We start from the raw sequence: 17304 nt of genomic DNA, 5'->3' as shown, positions 1-17304 counted from the left end.
AAAATATAATATATAATATAATTTTATATAGATTACAATATAATTTTATATAAATTATATTATCATAATGGCTGTGATATTAAAATTATTATATGATTAGTCATAACTGAGATAATATTATAAAAAGAGCTTCTTAAAATATGTTAAACTATACATACATTGAAGTGATTGTATCGTGTTCATTTTATGTTCAGTAATCTTAAAGGAAGTTCTGAAATGTTTAGAAGACATTAATAACAATATTTATGTTAATGATGAATTCTAGTTGTAATGACTAATTATAATGAAAGTTTATTTTGATCCAAATATAATAAATTCTACTCTTTGAGATGTTAACATATAATAATTAAATTAAATCATATAGAAAATAGGCAGTAGTCATATTATTTATGATTGGTGGATGTATGGGATACAAAATGACTTGTTTTAGATAATTCATCATAATTTAAAAGTGCTTTATATATGTATTTTATTTTGATTAATAAAAGTTTCTCATTAAACATGTGAATGTTTAAGTATAAAATATTTTTCTAATTTTTCCAAAAATAAGAATTGGATGCTATGAAAACTGTTAATCTATGATATGCCACCTCCCTTATTTACATTTTTAACAGTTGAATCTTTGTTAACTCATTTCATAGACAGCTACATGTTTTGCTGTTCCAGATGGATGAGATAGAATACCATGCATAACTTTACATTTATCTTCTTTGAGTGTCACCTTATTTGCATATCAATTAAAATAATATCTATATTAGGATGGATAATGAAAGTTATCAAATTTACATGATGTAACTGCAGTTTGCTACATTTCCAGTAGATGCCCCCAGAGACCAGTCAACTCATTGGAAAGCCTTTAACTTTAAAGACCTTTTTATATTGAAACTTCTTTCTTGCTATATTTTGAAGTACATGGAAAATAAATTAAGAATTCTAAAAATCTTAATTCCCTAATGTTTCTTACAAAAAATACATATATGACTGTTGGTAGTCCAATTGTTAATCATTACTAATCAATACTATGACTAATAATTGTGAACAATCTAAGTGTGTAAAATTAAGAAAAATGCTTTCAGTTTTCATTGTAATTCTATATGGCTTTAAAGTAAAAAGTCATTTTAAACACTGTCAAATTTTTTGTTTTTTTAACTTCTCTCTCTTTGTATATTTATATGGCTAGGAAAATGCTCTATTATTATGTTAGCTTTTGGGAAAAAATAGCATTTTTACCAAAAACTATAAAACATAAACAACTCATGCAATTTTTATCAGTTAGTATGTATGTCAAGAAATGAGTTTTTTCATTCTAATTACAGTATACATAATATCTACCTACACTGAAAAAGATAGGTAAGAATAGTGATTCACTTTATTCCAAGGAAATTATATTAACTGAAGCTATTGAAGTATTAATTTAAGTCAATGTAATTATCCCGTAGGTGATTCCAATAACATTTATCCCTACCATATGAATGTAAAACTGTTATAACTGACACATAGATAACCCACTTGTGACTTTTAAATATTAACTTAATGAAATAAAAGTATTATCCTGACTTTTGATTAGATATTACATATCTTTTGACTTTATCTTTGTCAGATTAAATGAAAATTTTATGATCTTGTTTTAAAGTATTTTTTATTGAACTGCTTTTGAAATATTTCACTGAATGTAAAGCTTCATGTTGATTCCATAATTCAGTTTATCCTATGAAAAAATATGTTAAATTTATCAGTCATATGATTGAATAGAAGATAATGTCTTTGATTTTAAAAATTCACCTAATAACTAATAGAAAGACCTACTTAGGGGGTTTTATATTAGTTATTAGATGTATTAGTTTAGGTACAGAGAGAGTAAAATAAACTGTAATTTCTATTCATTGCATCTATTCATCTTTTTTTATATTTGTAGAAGTATATGCTTTTTATCCTTTCAAATGTTTGTCTTTGTCAGTGTTTTTCCTGTTAGACTTTACAGCCTCGAGTGGGAACCATATCTATTTAATTTGCTCTTCCTGGATGCTGCTGGCTGTCTGCTGTCTCCTGTTAAAGGGAAGGATTCTCTGGGGGAGTCACAAAATGATACTGATCTCTGTCTAATACCCAACCTAAACATGGATTGCCATGGAAAAAGAGAATGGCTTTCCAATTGAAAGGTTGTATCATAATTGTCAAATAATATTAAATTCCTAATCAATGCAAATAAACAGAACGTTGTGTGGAGGAGGGAGAGAAGAAGAAAAAGCAACAATACATGATATAATAGGAAGCAATGGAGGGAAATGGGAAGAATTCACAATGTGCAACCAGAGGGAGCTGGATGTGAATTCTAACTCTGCCATTTACTATTAATAACTTGTATGGCTTTGGGCAATTCACAACCTCACTGAAGACAGGTTTTTTAATTTGTAAAAATTGAAGTAGTACTTTATACAGTTATTGTGCCAGTTAGAAATGATGTCTACACAGTGCCTGACACATTGTGGGTGCTCTATAAATAGTAGCTATTCAAAATAGTTTAAGGCAGAATTTTAAAACACTGTAATATCTCCATGGCTGTTTTGCAGTAAATTATCCGTTTCCCAGCATCTCTACATATTCACCTGCTGTGGAGTTATGCCATATTGTTCAGCTCTGCCTTCTGTCAGTTTCTAGATTTTTCTTATCTCTGCATTTTTTAAGGGAGATTTTGATGTGAATTCAGAACAGTTAACAGCATCTCCATTGAATGAATAATGCCCTTAAATGGCAATAAAACCTATATGAAATGCTTGACTACTTAATTTCATTCTCAAATGCATTCTCAAGCTGCATCCCTTATCCCATTGCAGCCCCAGGTATCTGCAGTGTCAAAGATCTTCCTTAGGATACATTCAGCATGTCCACGATTTTGCTTCTGTGAATGGCACATTTTTTTCCTGTCAGATGAACTCTCCTCATATTTTATAGTATTAAATCTCTCCATAAATTTTACCAGAGTTCTCTATATTCATCCAGTATTGTGGCATCGGTTCAAGAGGATTTTTCTTTTTCTGATGCTTAAAAACAGCATCTTTTAATTTAGACTAATATTCATAAAAGTTTTTTTAATGTGTAAATGAAATCAAAGGCTAAAAAGTTTATGGCCAAATGAAATAATGATTAAACAAATAAATCTGAGTTTTGTTTATATTTCTATTTGTGTTTAAAACAATTCTTTCATACAGCAAGTGAACTTTGGCTGTGGTTCTCTGTTATGAAATTGAAAACCTGAGAAATTCAAATATAATGGTAGAGATTGACATTCCTTTTTTTTAGATAGCCAGTTTATTTTAACAAATGAAGATTTTCTGGTTAAAAGAAATAATTCGCATTAACTATGAAGGTTTAGATAGGAACCAATTCATTAAACCACTATAATTGTCCTTTCTTGCTCTCAAATGCTAGCAATGAGGCTTAAACAATAGCATATTGGTGTGCATAGGTATGTGTGCATGTGTGTAAAAAGCAGAGACGATACCAGCATAGTTCTATATGCATATTTAAATACATTTCTATTTGTAACATCACCTGTAAAGAATGATCTTTTTAAAAAATGTACTGGAAATTTTAAAAATTGATATTAGTTATATATCATAGATGTTTGAGGCTGAAAGACGGTGTGGAAATAATGATTGCCCAATCCCTTCTGAATCACTTAGTGTTCTTTGGTCACAGACAGCAGAAACGGATTCTGGCTAAATCAAGTGGAAATGATTTTACTGAAAGGATGTAGTGGAATTTAGAGGAGAACCCAGATCAGAAGAAAAAGACCAGACCAGGCCCTCTCGAATGGACATAGGTAGCAGGAACTATGAGACAGTCTTGTCAAAATTCTGCCAGAATTGATTGAGCGCCAGCAACCTCCTACACCTTTGTGTTGCTTGCCTCAGGTTTCAGAATTTTGGGAGAGAGACCAGTTGGCCTAATTTGGGTCAATAACCCACTCCTTGGCTAGGGAGTCCCTGAATTTCCATGCCACCAAAACTACACACAATGTGGGGAAGGTTATTTCTGAAATACTTTTAGAGTGTGCCTCCTGTGGACGTGGAGCTAGATGCTGGGTGGACCACATCCAGCAAAAGCACCTTCATCTTCTGGGGGTGGGGGAATGAGGCCCAGAGAGTGATTTTTCTGGATTTCTGACCCTGTTGGGATTAGAACTGAGATGGCCTTCTAACTGCCCTATCTGGCATTTATTTGTATCATTTATGGTCAATGTTTAAATTTTTATCTATTTATAATTTTCTTCATTTTTGCCCCCAAATGTTTTCTTCACTCCTAGGAGGATTGGCCGGCCACCAGTGCATACACATACAAAGGTGGCATTGCTTATGTGAGGCAAGATTCCAACCCCTTGTCCTCTCAGGCCTCCTATGTCACCCCCCAAACTGCCTTCTGGGGTAACACGTGGAGGTCCCGTCAGGCTTCTGAACCTCCAGTTATCTGAACCTTAACTCATTTTCTTTCCCCAAACCTGTTCATCCTTTCGTGTTCCCCTCTTTAGCAAATTACTAATTACCCATTACCCAATCCCCAAATCTGGTTGTTATCCTTGCTCCTCCCTTTCCTTCACCCTTGATATATCTTTGAATCACCAAGTAATCCATATTTTTGTCTCCTTAAAATGTTTTGAATTCACCTACTTCTTTCCATCCCTCCAGCTTTACCCTGGTTCCACCCCCAGTACCTCTCCTTTCCGTGACCACCAGTCTCCCATCCGTTCTTCCTGCTCCTGGTTTTACCCTTCTCCTGTTGCTTCTCTTGGATCAGGTGTGAATTTCTGACTCACAGACTTGAGAATGCTAAATTGAAAGTCTTTATTTTTTTATAACTTAATTTTAATTCCTGGCCCTGAGCCTTGATCCTCCCTAGTGTAAAAATCCAATCTTGTCACTCTCAGGTAAAGTCAGTCCAATTCGGCAGTTTTTCAAGTTGTTCAAGATTCTAAAACTTCTTCCCCTCACCCTATTTTCCTACACAGAAACAGCATTGCACTACTGGGGGCTTCAGAGAAGGAGAGTTACTAGATTTAGCAAATAGAAATATAGAGCATACAGTTCAGTCTGCGTTTCCAAAACAAGAAACTCTTTTTAGAATAAGTATGTTCTATGCAATATTTGGGACATACTGCTAATAAAAAAAAAAAATCATTCATTGTTTATCTGATGTTAAAACTTATCTGGGCATCCTACATTTTATCTGGCAACCCCCTGGGGTAACAGCATTTATTTTCAGATCTTGACCTGGAACAATGTTGTCCAACCCAGTGCCCGTGGGCCACAGATGGCCCAGGATGGCTTTGAATGTGGCCCAACACAAATTCATAAACTTTCTTAAAAAGGTTATAAGATTTTTAAATGATTTTTTAAGCTCATCAGCTATTGTTTGTTTTAGTGTATTTTATGTGTGGCCCAAGGCAATTCTTCTTCCAATGTGACTCATAGAAGCCAAAAGACTGGACACCCCTGACTTCTAGGACTTTGTAATTGTCACTGCATTTGTCTGTCCAGTATCCATTCCTTCCTCTGTCTTTGCAGACATAACTCTAGTTTTGTTTGGGGGCAGCAACATGCCCAAGAGCAGGCAGGATATTTGTTTTTCCAGACTCCTGGCACCAAGTTGAGGAGTGGGGCTGTGACAGGGTTCTGGCCAATAAACAAGTGGAAATCTGCTAGTGGTTGCAGGAATGTTTTGTTTTTCCCATAAGGAATGCCAGTGCCACCACACTTTCCCTTTTCTTCCTGTCTTGAAAGTGGACATCATGTCTGAAGCTGTAGCAGCCCTGTAGCAACCAGTAAGGGACCAGAAGGAGGGAAAGTCAAGATAACCCCAGAGACATGGCCTTGAACTTGCCAGGCCACTGAACCAAGGCCCTCAGCTGCCTGCCTTTAGGCAAGAAAATTAGAAACCTCCATTTTTCACAGCACTGTGAGACAAGTTTCTTTTACTTACTAGCTGAATGCATTCCTAGCTTATGAGATCCTTTACATGTGTCAATCTCTGATGTACTTGATCCGTCTTTGTTCTATCAGCTCTGGAAATATGCTGACCTGAACCCTTCAGGAGTACCCCAGTACTTCTCATTTCAGTTTTAGCTGTGTCTTATGTCAGTCCCCAGTGGGCAGCCCATGAACAGTCGTTAGCATACATCTCCTTGCTATGGCCAGATGACATTGTGACAGACATATCAGCCCTCTCCTCCCAGTAACTTCTGGGCCACACATGGAGCCCACTGGAATATTAAGTCCCTTCTCCTATACCATTCAGGGCTGTGGGCAATTACAGGGATGGTTCTTGTTGTCCTCTGCCTAGAAATGCTATGCAGTGACTTTTGCTGCCTTTGCATGCCCTTGTGTATGGGGAGGTGGGGAGAGGGATGTTGGTAGTCCTCCCTGCCTTCAAGAACCCTAGATGGGAAGAAGGATATGAGTGTTTTCTACTCTTGGCTCCCACTACATTTCATAGGATATTGACTTTTTTACTCTCCAGGCTCCTCCATTTGACTGGAGTGAGGAAGAGAAAGAGAACATGGCCCTCCAAGCATCTCGCTGCCTTTCTCCATACTCTCCTCCTCTGTCGCAATTGGAGGACAGGAATAAGTAACAACCACTATTCCTTTTCTCTTCCCCATTTCAAATATATCTTATTCTCATGCTAAATGTTGGCTTTTGATCTTTTGACCTAGGATCCATGTGGTCTCTTTATTCTCTTTATGGACTAGTTCTATAACAACCTGACTGCCAGATAGGAGAAGGTTGCAATTCAGCTGGGACACTTCTTCTAGATGACTTTTGTAAAATGCAGTCTCGTCATGTCGGTTCCCTGACTCTGATCTCCAATAGCTCTACCTCCCTCCTAGCTTGCAGTCCAGACTTCTCATTGTTGTTTTTACAGTAAGGTCTCTTCATGATCTGGGAGCTGCCTGTTTTCTAAACTTCCTGTCTCACCACTCTCCTGCTTGCCACTTCTTATTTGTTTGTTCTCTACCTAAGCTGATCCACTGGATAAGAAATTCTTGGCAGATGCAAGTCTAGTCATTTTGTTTTGTTATTTGTTTTTTGAACTCTGTAGGTGAATCTAATGCATAATGAGGAATTGAGAAGCAGCAGTGAGATTTCACATTTCCCAGAGTATTCTCACATACCTAATTTCATTTGGTTCCTAGAGGAATTCCATGGTGTACGTAGCATATACTAGTATACACAACTTAGAGATGAGAAGACTGGAGACCTAGGGAGGTGAGGCAAAACTGGGCTCAATCTTGGTGGTCTGGGCTGTTTCCACTCCACGGTGAATTTTTATTGCCAGTAGTATCACATCATGTCTTTTGTCCTATTTTTTTAAAAGAATATAACATAATTAGTATAAAGCTATATCTTTTGGCATCTAATTGTTCTTTTAATGGAATAATAGCCACTACACAGCTATTACCTCACAATTCTGTTTATTTCCTTTCTAGAAATTTTCATCATTTGAAATTATTTCTCGTTTGCTTCCTTATTTGTTAGTCTTGTTCTGCCCCTAGAATGCAAGCGTCACAAGGGCATGGAATCTATTTGGTCTAGAACAGTGCCTAGCACTTAGTAGGAAACTCAGAACCTATTTGTCGCATGACTAAAAGGAATATTTGTTTGTCACTTTATCTTCTTGCATTTGATTATTGAAGTTAGAATAGAATTATTAATCATTAACCTAATTCTAACTGAAAATAATTTGAAAATATATAGTTAGTAATAGATTTCAATAAATATTTTCTGCATGAATGAAAGAATGATGAACTTCTGTAACATACAGTGAAACTACTAATATAGAGAGAATATTGTTTTGATATTAAATGGCAATTTTTATTTTTGCTTGACTTGTTGGGTTTTTTTTTTTTTTTTTGGTGGGAGGCTGATGTATCAAGTATTTTTGAATATTCATCAGTCAACTAGCTTATTTGTCCTTATCAAATGGAGCTCAGCTCTGGAACTGATATGTTTATAATGTAATTTAATTAAAATTACTGTATTTAGATAGCTCCTGGCATCTTTCATTAAACAGAAGTTGTTCAATTATAAGTGTTTGAGGCAAAGATCTTTTGATGGTTTTCAGTGCTTTCACTGTGGGAAAAAAGGCAACACGATTCAACCTTTAATTATTAGAGAATTAAAACTCTATGTAGACTTAAAGGATTAACATAAATCTGTGAGTGTTTTGATTCATATTCCCAGTTATAGGAACTCCTACAAGAAGAACATCTGTGTGGACATGCTGCGAGATGGTTATCATAAGTCCTTCACCGAGCTCTTCGCTCTGATGGAGCAGTGGGATGCCCTGAGGGAGGCTGCGAGAGTCAGGTCCCTCTTCTGGCTGCAGAAGCCCCTGGAGGAGCAGCCTGATAAACTGGATTACTTCTACCATTACCTGACCAGGGCTGAGGACGCTGAGAGAAAAGGTAAGTGATGGGACTGTGGGCAGAGCACAAAAGGAGTCAGAACAGTGAGCTTCTGGGGGAAGATTCCAGATCATTTCATGTATGAATTTGAAACATTAAGACGACTTAACACACCTCAACCCAGTCAATTAAGCGTCTTTATGGAATTAAGAATAGGGAATGTTGGATCACGAGGCTGCCCAGACACGGAAGCATCCTGGTGATGTCCTTCCGAGCCAGGGAAGACAACACATAGCACCTAATAACATCTCCAGAACTTCCCCAGAAGTAACATAGTTCCTATCATTAGGTTTAAACCTTTCTACAGCTTTTCTGTATATGTAATCTGAACATTGACTTTCACAGAGGAGATACTTTCAAAGAGTACTATAACTTGAAAATCACACTGATTTTCCTAAGTTTAGATAGTCGACTTTGAAGTTTGGGTCAGGAAGTCCTACTGATTTGAATTGGAGAATTTATCTTTGTAAATAGTAAAAAGACATTTAAAAAACCTGCAATTCACTATTGCAAATAAAATTGTTAATTTTATATTTTCCATGATATCATTTCTAATAAATTTTTTGAATTTCAAAATTTTCCAGAAAGTTAATATACATTCCGAGTAGTAAATATTTTTATCTCTACACTAATTTTACTGATATTGTTGTCATAAATATTTCTTAGTTACATATTAGGAACTGGTCATTTTAACTAGTCATCCATAATCAAAGATAAAAAGGAAATCCTAGAATGTGGCATGTAAATTTGGTATTCTAAATTATTCTTTTCTCCACATTTTTTGGGGAAAATACCACAGGATTCAACAAGAAAAACTCAGGCCTCAACATTACAATGTCTACAAGTCATTTCAGGCTTTTCTATGAGAAAATAGAGTATTAGCAACTTTTTGTTACCCAATGGTACCATGGAGAAAATTTAAGGAGTCATGTAAACAACATTAGAAGAGTCTGTATATGTTGGAGCCAATACATATTTCCCATCAGGTTTTGACCTGACTTATGAATATGAGACACACAAAAATGTGAACAACAAAACAAATGAACTAGGGTGTGTGTGTGGCAGGAGCGGGCTAGGAGGTGATTATTTATATTATGAAAAGGGTTTCATTGCAGGATGGATGTGAAAAAAAGTATTTTGGTAAAATATGTATTATTTATTATTATTTTAAAAGTATTTAAAATCTGATTTATTATAATTTCTCGAGAAATTAACTTTTGTAAATAAAAAGTGCTACTGTGAAAAACCTCCATTTTGGCTGGGCTTGGTGGCTCACACCTGTAATTCCAGCACTTTGGGAGGCCGAGGCAGGTGGATCACCTGAGGTCAGGAGTTCGAGACCAGCCTGGCCAACATGGTGAAACCCCATCTCTACTAAAAATACAAAAAAATTAGCCGGGCATGGTGGCAGACACCTGTAATCCCAGCTACTCAGAAGGTTGAGGCAGGAGAATTGCTTGAATCCGAGAGACAAAGGTTACAGTGAGCTGAGATCACGCCATTGCGCTCCAGCCTGGGTGACAAGAGTGAGACTCCATCTCAAAACAAAACAAACAAAATAAAACAACCTACATTCTAGTATTAGCCCCAAATTCAAAAGTGATATTAAAACTGAAAGTAGAACTAATTAATATTTGCTCATTAGCTGTTTTATTCAGTTTAATTTTATCATATTCATTGTTTAAATTGAGGCTTTCATTGGAGATAGTGTAAATATAAGCTAAATATGTCATTTGTCATAAGGTGTCATAGATGTGAGCCAGCTTGTCAGAAAGCTTTTTCAAATTTATAAAGAACCTAAAATGCCAAATAGTCTATTTCAGGGTAGAAAACATTTTAATTTATAATATTTCTTAAAGAAAAGTTACTATATGTATAAGTAAAAATGTTTCTCCAATCCAAAAGTTAACAAAGTCCAACTTTTTGTTTTGTTTTGAGACAGACTCTTGCTTTGTCAACCAGGCTGGAGTGCAGTGGTGCCATCTCAGCTCACTGCAACCTCCACCTTCCAGGTTCAAGCGATTTTCCTGCCTCAGCCTCCCGAGTAGCTGGGACTACAGGCACAAACCACCATGCCAAGCTAATTTTTGTATTTTTAGTAGAGACGGGGTTTCACCATGTTGGCCAGGCTGGTCTTGAACTCCTGACCTCAAGCGATCCACCTATCTTGGTCTCCCAAAAACCTGGGATTACAGGCGTGAGCCACTGGACCTGGCCCAAAGTCCAACGTTATAATAGCCAATGTGTCTTCTGTAGGATTATCTCCCACAAAATTCAGTGACTTTTGTGTGATTGAAATATAGAAAATTAAAATTATTACAAAAATATTACTGGAAAATCTTCAGCTGAAGGACATGTAAACATTTGTGTGGCCCTCTTTCAAAAATTGTTATAATTTTTTTTCCACATTCAACACATGAACTTTACTGGAGGAAAATTGTGGTTTGAATTAGGAATGTATCAGAAAATGAGACATGCACATTCACTCTTATTAACTTGAATGAATCCTAAATCTTAAAATGTATATGTATGCCTAGAATATAGAAATGTTAATAGTATCTTAAAGTTCCATTCCATATGGTTGTGGGGTTGGAGACAATTTTCCTGAGATAGCATATAACTGAGCATTCTCGTTGCTTCTCATTGGAAGGACCATCACTCTAGGGTCACAGTGAAGTTCATTTCATCAAAGCTATGGCACTAACAATAGTCATCTCAGGTCAGTTCTGTCTCTTGAGACTTACAGAGCAGTAACCTAGAGTTATTTAAATTACTTTACAAAACATCACTTGCTGTTTTATAGCAAAGGTGTGTTTAAAGTAAGTCAATCATTTCTTTTGGAGTTATTTTCCATTGTTAAAGTGTGTCTTTGTCCTTGATACATTTTTAAAATATTATCCATTGTCATGAATCATTGCTGTGCCATCTGTGACATCTGATTTGAGCCTTTTGTCCCATGGGGTTGGGGAAGAGATGACAATAATGGTAATGGGTAAGAGAATCAATAGATAATTCAAACATTATTTACACTTGACTTTTAAATTTATTAAGGGTTGAGCAGCAATTTTTTTCTAATAATGTTTGTTTAAGATACACAAATTATGTTCTACTAAAGCAAAATTCCACAGATATTTACAGATTTGATGTAAAGCAAAACAAAACAATTTTCTGGCAAAATAAGCTTGAGAAATACCAGGTGAACTAACATTGAGGTTAAGCAGGTTGATGTATTGCAGGACTAATCAGAGCATTTAGCATGCTGCTGTTTATTGTGTGGTTTACTGAAAAAGGAAATTAGCAAAAATGTTTCCCAAATTTATTTTATTGTAGAATCGTCTTTTTAAAGAGCATAAGAAACCCACAATAAAATTGATTTTCATCTTCTGAATATACCTGCTGACAATTCAAGGAAGTTGTCTATAAGCAAGGAGAGAAGGCTACTTGTAGCCTTTGTAAAGGGCACAGGACATGTATTTGGATTGCCCAAAGATTTGAAACTTGAATATATTCTTTTATATTTAATATTCTGGAAAACCATCCATTTTTTTCATAGAAAAATAGCTTAGCTGACAAGTAGTCTTTAAATATGTAATCTTGGTAGCTTATCTAACTCATTCCTAAAAACAAAACAAAACAAAAAAAAAAAAACCTTACGAAATGTTGCAAATATTTTTACATTAAGATTTAATTACTAAAATATAAAAAAATTGTTTCAGGACTACATGTATTTTTAATTATATATATACTTTTTATTAAAGTGGAAAATACCAAATGTTTTACTTACTGGCTTTTAAAAGCAATAACTCTCTAATCAGTAAATATAACCAAGAATATGAAATATTACAAAACAGACTTTAGTGTTGTATTCACATTATGTAGGAAGTTCATAATGGAAAGACAAAGCCCAGAAGTAGTTCTGAGGTGGGAGTATTTGCATAAAATAAATAACTTAGGTCACTCTCTATTTTCACCTGAGCTGTCACCTAGTGTGAGTGTCCTCGAAAAGCAGAATGGCTCTCCAGAATCCCCAGCGACTTCCAGGATAGGACGACCTTTTATTTTGTTTTCTAGTTACTAAATTTATTTTCATATAAATCTTAGTTTCCATTTTAAAGAATTTTGAAGAAGTATATGTAAAGGAATAGAATCGGTTTTAGAAATTTCTTTTGAAACATTGGGGTGACTTATTTACAGTTCTGCAAAACGACCCTTTGTTGTAATCAACCTGTTTAATTTTTTTCTGAGTTTTGGTTCTAATCTTATAGGTGTCCTACTGGGCAATATTTTTCATAATTGTAATCTCTTCAGGAATATGTGGGTTGATTCCTCTGGTAGTAGTGAACAATTAATATCAGTGAATTCTAATAGATAATGGTTGTTATTAAAAAATTATTGGAAGGGTAACCCAGAGACCACTGCATTTTATAATATAACTATGCTTTCAGCGTAAATACAAAAGACATAAATATTATTAATTTGTTCGTATTCACCATTAGAGTAGAGTTTACAGGACTGAGGCATGATTTATCAGCACACAGATATATTTGTTGAAGGTAGGGTTTATAAGACTGATTCACAATTGATGAACACACTTTTTATGTACATATAGGTTAGATACCCTTTTAAAAAAAACCTACAAGAGTTTAATCAACAACTTTCTGAATAAAAATGACTAGTATTTATGCATTCCCAGCAAAAAAATACCCATAGAAAACAGAAGCATAGGAGTCTACTCTTTCTTAACATTGCTAGAAATTAATATTGCTAGAAACATTGCTTGAAAGCATATGGAGCTTATAGGGTCATTCTGATCATCATTTGTTGTATCTATCAGGCCCGTGACATTTTTTATGATATGAAATACCTTGGTATTTTCATGTCCATTCTGCTTTCTTCATTTACATTATCTTTTGCCATGGCTGAGAAACATTGCCATCTCTAGAATCTCTAAGTACTTTCAAACCTCCAGTGGGAAAAGTGCTCAATGATACCATATACTCCTTTCTTCCAAAAGCGCTGAGCACGTTGCTAGTAGGTATTGTCCTGTCCTATATCTCAAAGCCTCCTGTTTCAACCAAATAGTGTGAATTTCCTACATGTTGTAAGTCTTCAGAAAGCCTTTTGTTGCTTTAGTCATCTGCACATCCCTTAATTAATGTAATTAAATTAATTGTTAAAATAAATTAATTTTTGCTTTTAGACCCGATTTTTAAAATTGTTAATCACATCTTTAAGGAAAAGTAGGAAATAAATGACATGATATTGGTTTGCCATTCTAAAGGGTATGCCATGAGACATCTTTCTAATGCCATTCATGGTGCTTTTCTCTCTTTGAAGAATCCTTCGAAGATGTATATAACAACTTGTATGCTCTGGCCTGTTACTTCAATAACTCTGAAGACAAGTGGGTAAGGAACCACTTCTATGAACGATGTTTTAAGATTGCTCAGCTGATCAAAATTGACTGTGGGAAGAAAGAAGCTGAGGCACACATGCATATGGGTCTTCTCTACGAGGAAGATGGTGAGTGGGCATTTGCTAGGATGCCTTGGTTGTGTTTTGGTGGATCCTGAGATCACCCAGCCGAAAAACACGTGGTGGTGGAGAAAAAAACCTGAGATTTCAGCATAATCATGTATATTATTGCGATCAAAAAACAAAACCATGTGACTTGTGGACCTAGCTTCAGTATTCCTTGCAGAATATTTTTTGCAGAATCACTTGCTCATGCTTCTGCCTGAGTGCTCAACCTACAGTTCCTACCAGGTAACATCCTCACTAAGAGAAAGCATCCTCCCTGACCCCTCCACACACAGGATGAAAGAATGAAAGGTATACGTTATGATTTTCATACTGCCCCATGCCCCTTATGTGAAAACCAAGAAATATCTATATAACTCACATACCACCTCATCATGTTTTTTTTTTTTTTATTTCTTTTTTTTATTTTTTTATTTTTTTTTTATTTGAGACGGAGTCTCACTCTGTCGCCTAGGCTGGAGTGCAGTGGCCGAATCTCAGCTCACTGCAAGCTCCGCCTCCCGGGTCCACGCCATTCTCCTGCCTCAGCCTCCCGAGTAGCTGGGACTACAGGCGCCTGCCACCACCCCGGCTAGTTTTTTGTATTTTTTTTAGTAGAGGCGGGATTTCACCATGTTAGCCAGGATGGTCTCGATCTCCTGACCTCGTGATCTGCCCGTCTCGGCCTCCCAAAGTGCTGGGATTACAGGCTTGAGCCACCACGCCCGGCCTTATCATGATTTTTAAAATAATTCCTGAATGAAATACTCATTTAAAAATAACTTCATACTTAATAATGTTAAGACAAACCAAAATCTAAAACAACAACAAAATTGTCAGAAATAGATTTTGTATAGTGGTCGATCAAGGATTGCAAATAGGAATTTAAGAATGGAAAATTCTTTATGGCAGAATAGTGTGTAGATAATATGCAAAGAAAATATAGGGAAAGATGAAAAGATTTGATCTTGGATAATGCCATTTCTTCCCTTAAAACACTATCTCGTTTTGCATAAAAGTTTTGACTTTGGTGAAACTGCTCAATTTTAAAAATATTTATTATTTTGTGACTAGGACTGCATAGGACTTTGAAAGCGCTTCAGGAAGTTGCAGTTCATGTGATTGTAGCTAAAGCTCATGAGGTGCCTGAACATGGTCAGAAGCCATCATGCGTGCTAGACATAGGGAGTATTAGAAAAACTTAGGGAGATGAGAGATCATGCAGACTAGATTCAAGGAAGGCACAATGCAGTCAGGAGGGACTGGCAAGGGACTTGGAAGATGGGTGGGATTTAGGCCTGTAAATGAATAGGAATATATTCTGTGAAAAGGGAACAATATACACTAAAGCATAATTAGAGCAACTGATAAGAGGGACAACCTGCATCCAGTGGGAAGTGTGGAGTGTTTTTTGGAATAGTTAAATGATTTTTTTAACTTTTATTTTAAGTTCAGGGGTACATATGCAAGTTTGTTACATAGGTAAACTTATGTCATGGGGTTTGTGGTATAGATTATTTCCTCACCCAGGTATTAAGCCTAGTACCCATTAGTTATTTTTCGTGATCCTCCCCCCTCCTCCCACCCTGGGAAACCACAGTGGGAAGGTAGAATAGGGACATACCAGCAGTCAGAGCTTGGACTTAAGCTTCTGTACATGGAGGGCAAGGAAAGGAGTGGGATATCAGTCTGTCTGTAATACAAACTGTGGGAGGAGGGAAAAGAGGAAGGTGCATGGCTAGGAAGCTACTGCACTCAGTGTAATTAACTCGGATAAAACAATGGAAAACTACTGTATTTAAGAGAACATATTTAAGTATTCCACTGCAGTGCCAGCTATAGTATCCCAGAAAAGGGAATTAGCTAAATGTATTTAGCAACATCCATGCAACAGAGTTCTGTGCAGTCATGAAATAGGTTAAAGCAAAAGTCATTGGTTCATTCAACAAATGATGCTTTACAACCTGGTGTCAGGGGATAGAAGAATGAACAAGACAAAGTCTCTGCCCTTGTAGAGCTTACATTCTTCTAGGAAAACCAGGTCTTAACAATCAATAGTTATGTAATGTTATATTAAGTCATGTTAAGTCCTACAATACGTAATAAAGTAGAGCAAGGGGATACACAATGGTTATCACTTTATATAAGGTGCTTACCTATTATAAGTTGAGACAGCAGTGAAATGAGGGAGTAGCCCTTGAGAAAATCTGAAGAAAAGGGTTCCAGAGCGGGGATGCAATAAGTGCAAAGGCCCTGAGGCAAGTGCATGCTGATCATGCCTAAGGACCAGCAAGAAGGCCTGTGTGAATGGAACACAGCGAGTGGAAGGTGGGAAGTAGAAGAAGCTGAAGTTACACAGGGAGGCTTAGGATAGATCACACTGGGGCTTGTAGGCCAAGGTGAGGACTTTGGATTTTATTCCAAATTAACACAGGAAACCATGAATATGTGTTAATTTCAGAAAATGCTCCTGATACATTAAATAGAAAAATAAGATATAAAACACAATGTAAAATGTATTTGTATTGTGCATATATCATACACTAACACGTTAACAGTAGTTATTTCTGAGTGTGGAGACTCTAGGTGATTATAAATATACACACTGAGGAGATATGGCTTACTATAAATTGAGAAGTTATTTCAAATTTGTTGAAAATTTCTAGCCTGTTGCTAAAAGTCAAGTTTTGTTTTTCAAATTGTACAAAAGGGTTAAGTTCTTCCTTATATAAAATTGAAAGTAAAATTGTTTTTATTTTATTTTTGTAATTATGCCATCAAATTCTATCTGGACTGTCAAATGGAACTGTAACTTACTGACCTCCCCCAAAAGAAGTCACAGAATAAATAATACATATTTTATGAAAATAGGACTGAAGAAGTCAGGGCTATGTTGATGAAAACTGAAGAGTTGCTGCAGTGAAATTCAGATAGCTGTCATAAGTGTATTTTGAATTTTTCTGTAAATTTTATTTCTAATTTTAAAAAATTTGGTTTGATTTTTAAATTTTTTATGGTGGTGAAAAATGTAACATAAAACTTAGACATCTTCATCATTTCTAATTATATTTAGCAGTGTTAAGTATATTCGCTTGGTTGCACAACCAATCTCCAGAACTTTCTCACCTTGCAAAACTGGAACTCTTTACTCATTAAGCAACAACTCCCCATTCCCCTCTCATTCTGATTTTTAAAAATATCTTAAAATATTTCTATTGTAGGATTTATACATTGCTTAATTTGTTCATTCATTCATCTATGCACTCATTCATTCAACAAATACTCTGCCTATGAGCCCTGTGGTTAGTACCCATGCCACTATG

General features: G+C 35.7%; 1 protein-coding gene across 1 annotated transcript in view; it reads left to right on the top strand.

Moving 5' to 3' along the window:
• The window catches only part of TTC29 (tetratricopeptide repeat domain 29), a 270197-nt gene that overhangs the window by 24606 nt on the left and 228287 nt on the right, over positions 1-17304 (top strand). Inside the window, 2 exon segments of the mRNA XM_030917105.1 lie at positions 8238-8461; positions 13799-13984. Of these exon segments, the coding sequence (XP_030772965.1) occupies positions 8238-8461; positions 13799-13984 (410 nt within the window).

This window comes from Rhinopithecus roxellana, chromosome 2, assembly GCF_007565055.1.
Source record: "Rhinopithecus roxellana isolate Shanxi Qingling chromosome 2, ASM756505v1, whole genome shotgun sequence".
Classification (NCBI taxonomy): domain Eukaryota; kingdom Metazoa; phylum Chordata; class Mammalia; order Primates; family Cercopithecidae; genus Rhinopithecus; species Rhinopithecus roxellana.
The sequence above is the reverse complement of the archived record's forward strand: the minus strand, read 5'-3'. Positions and strand labels throughout refer to the sequence as shown.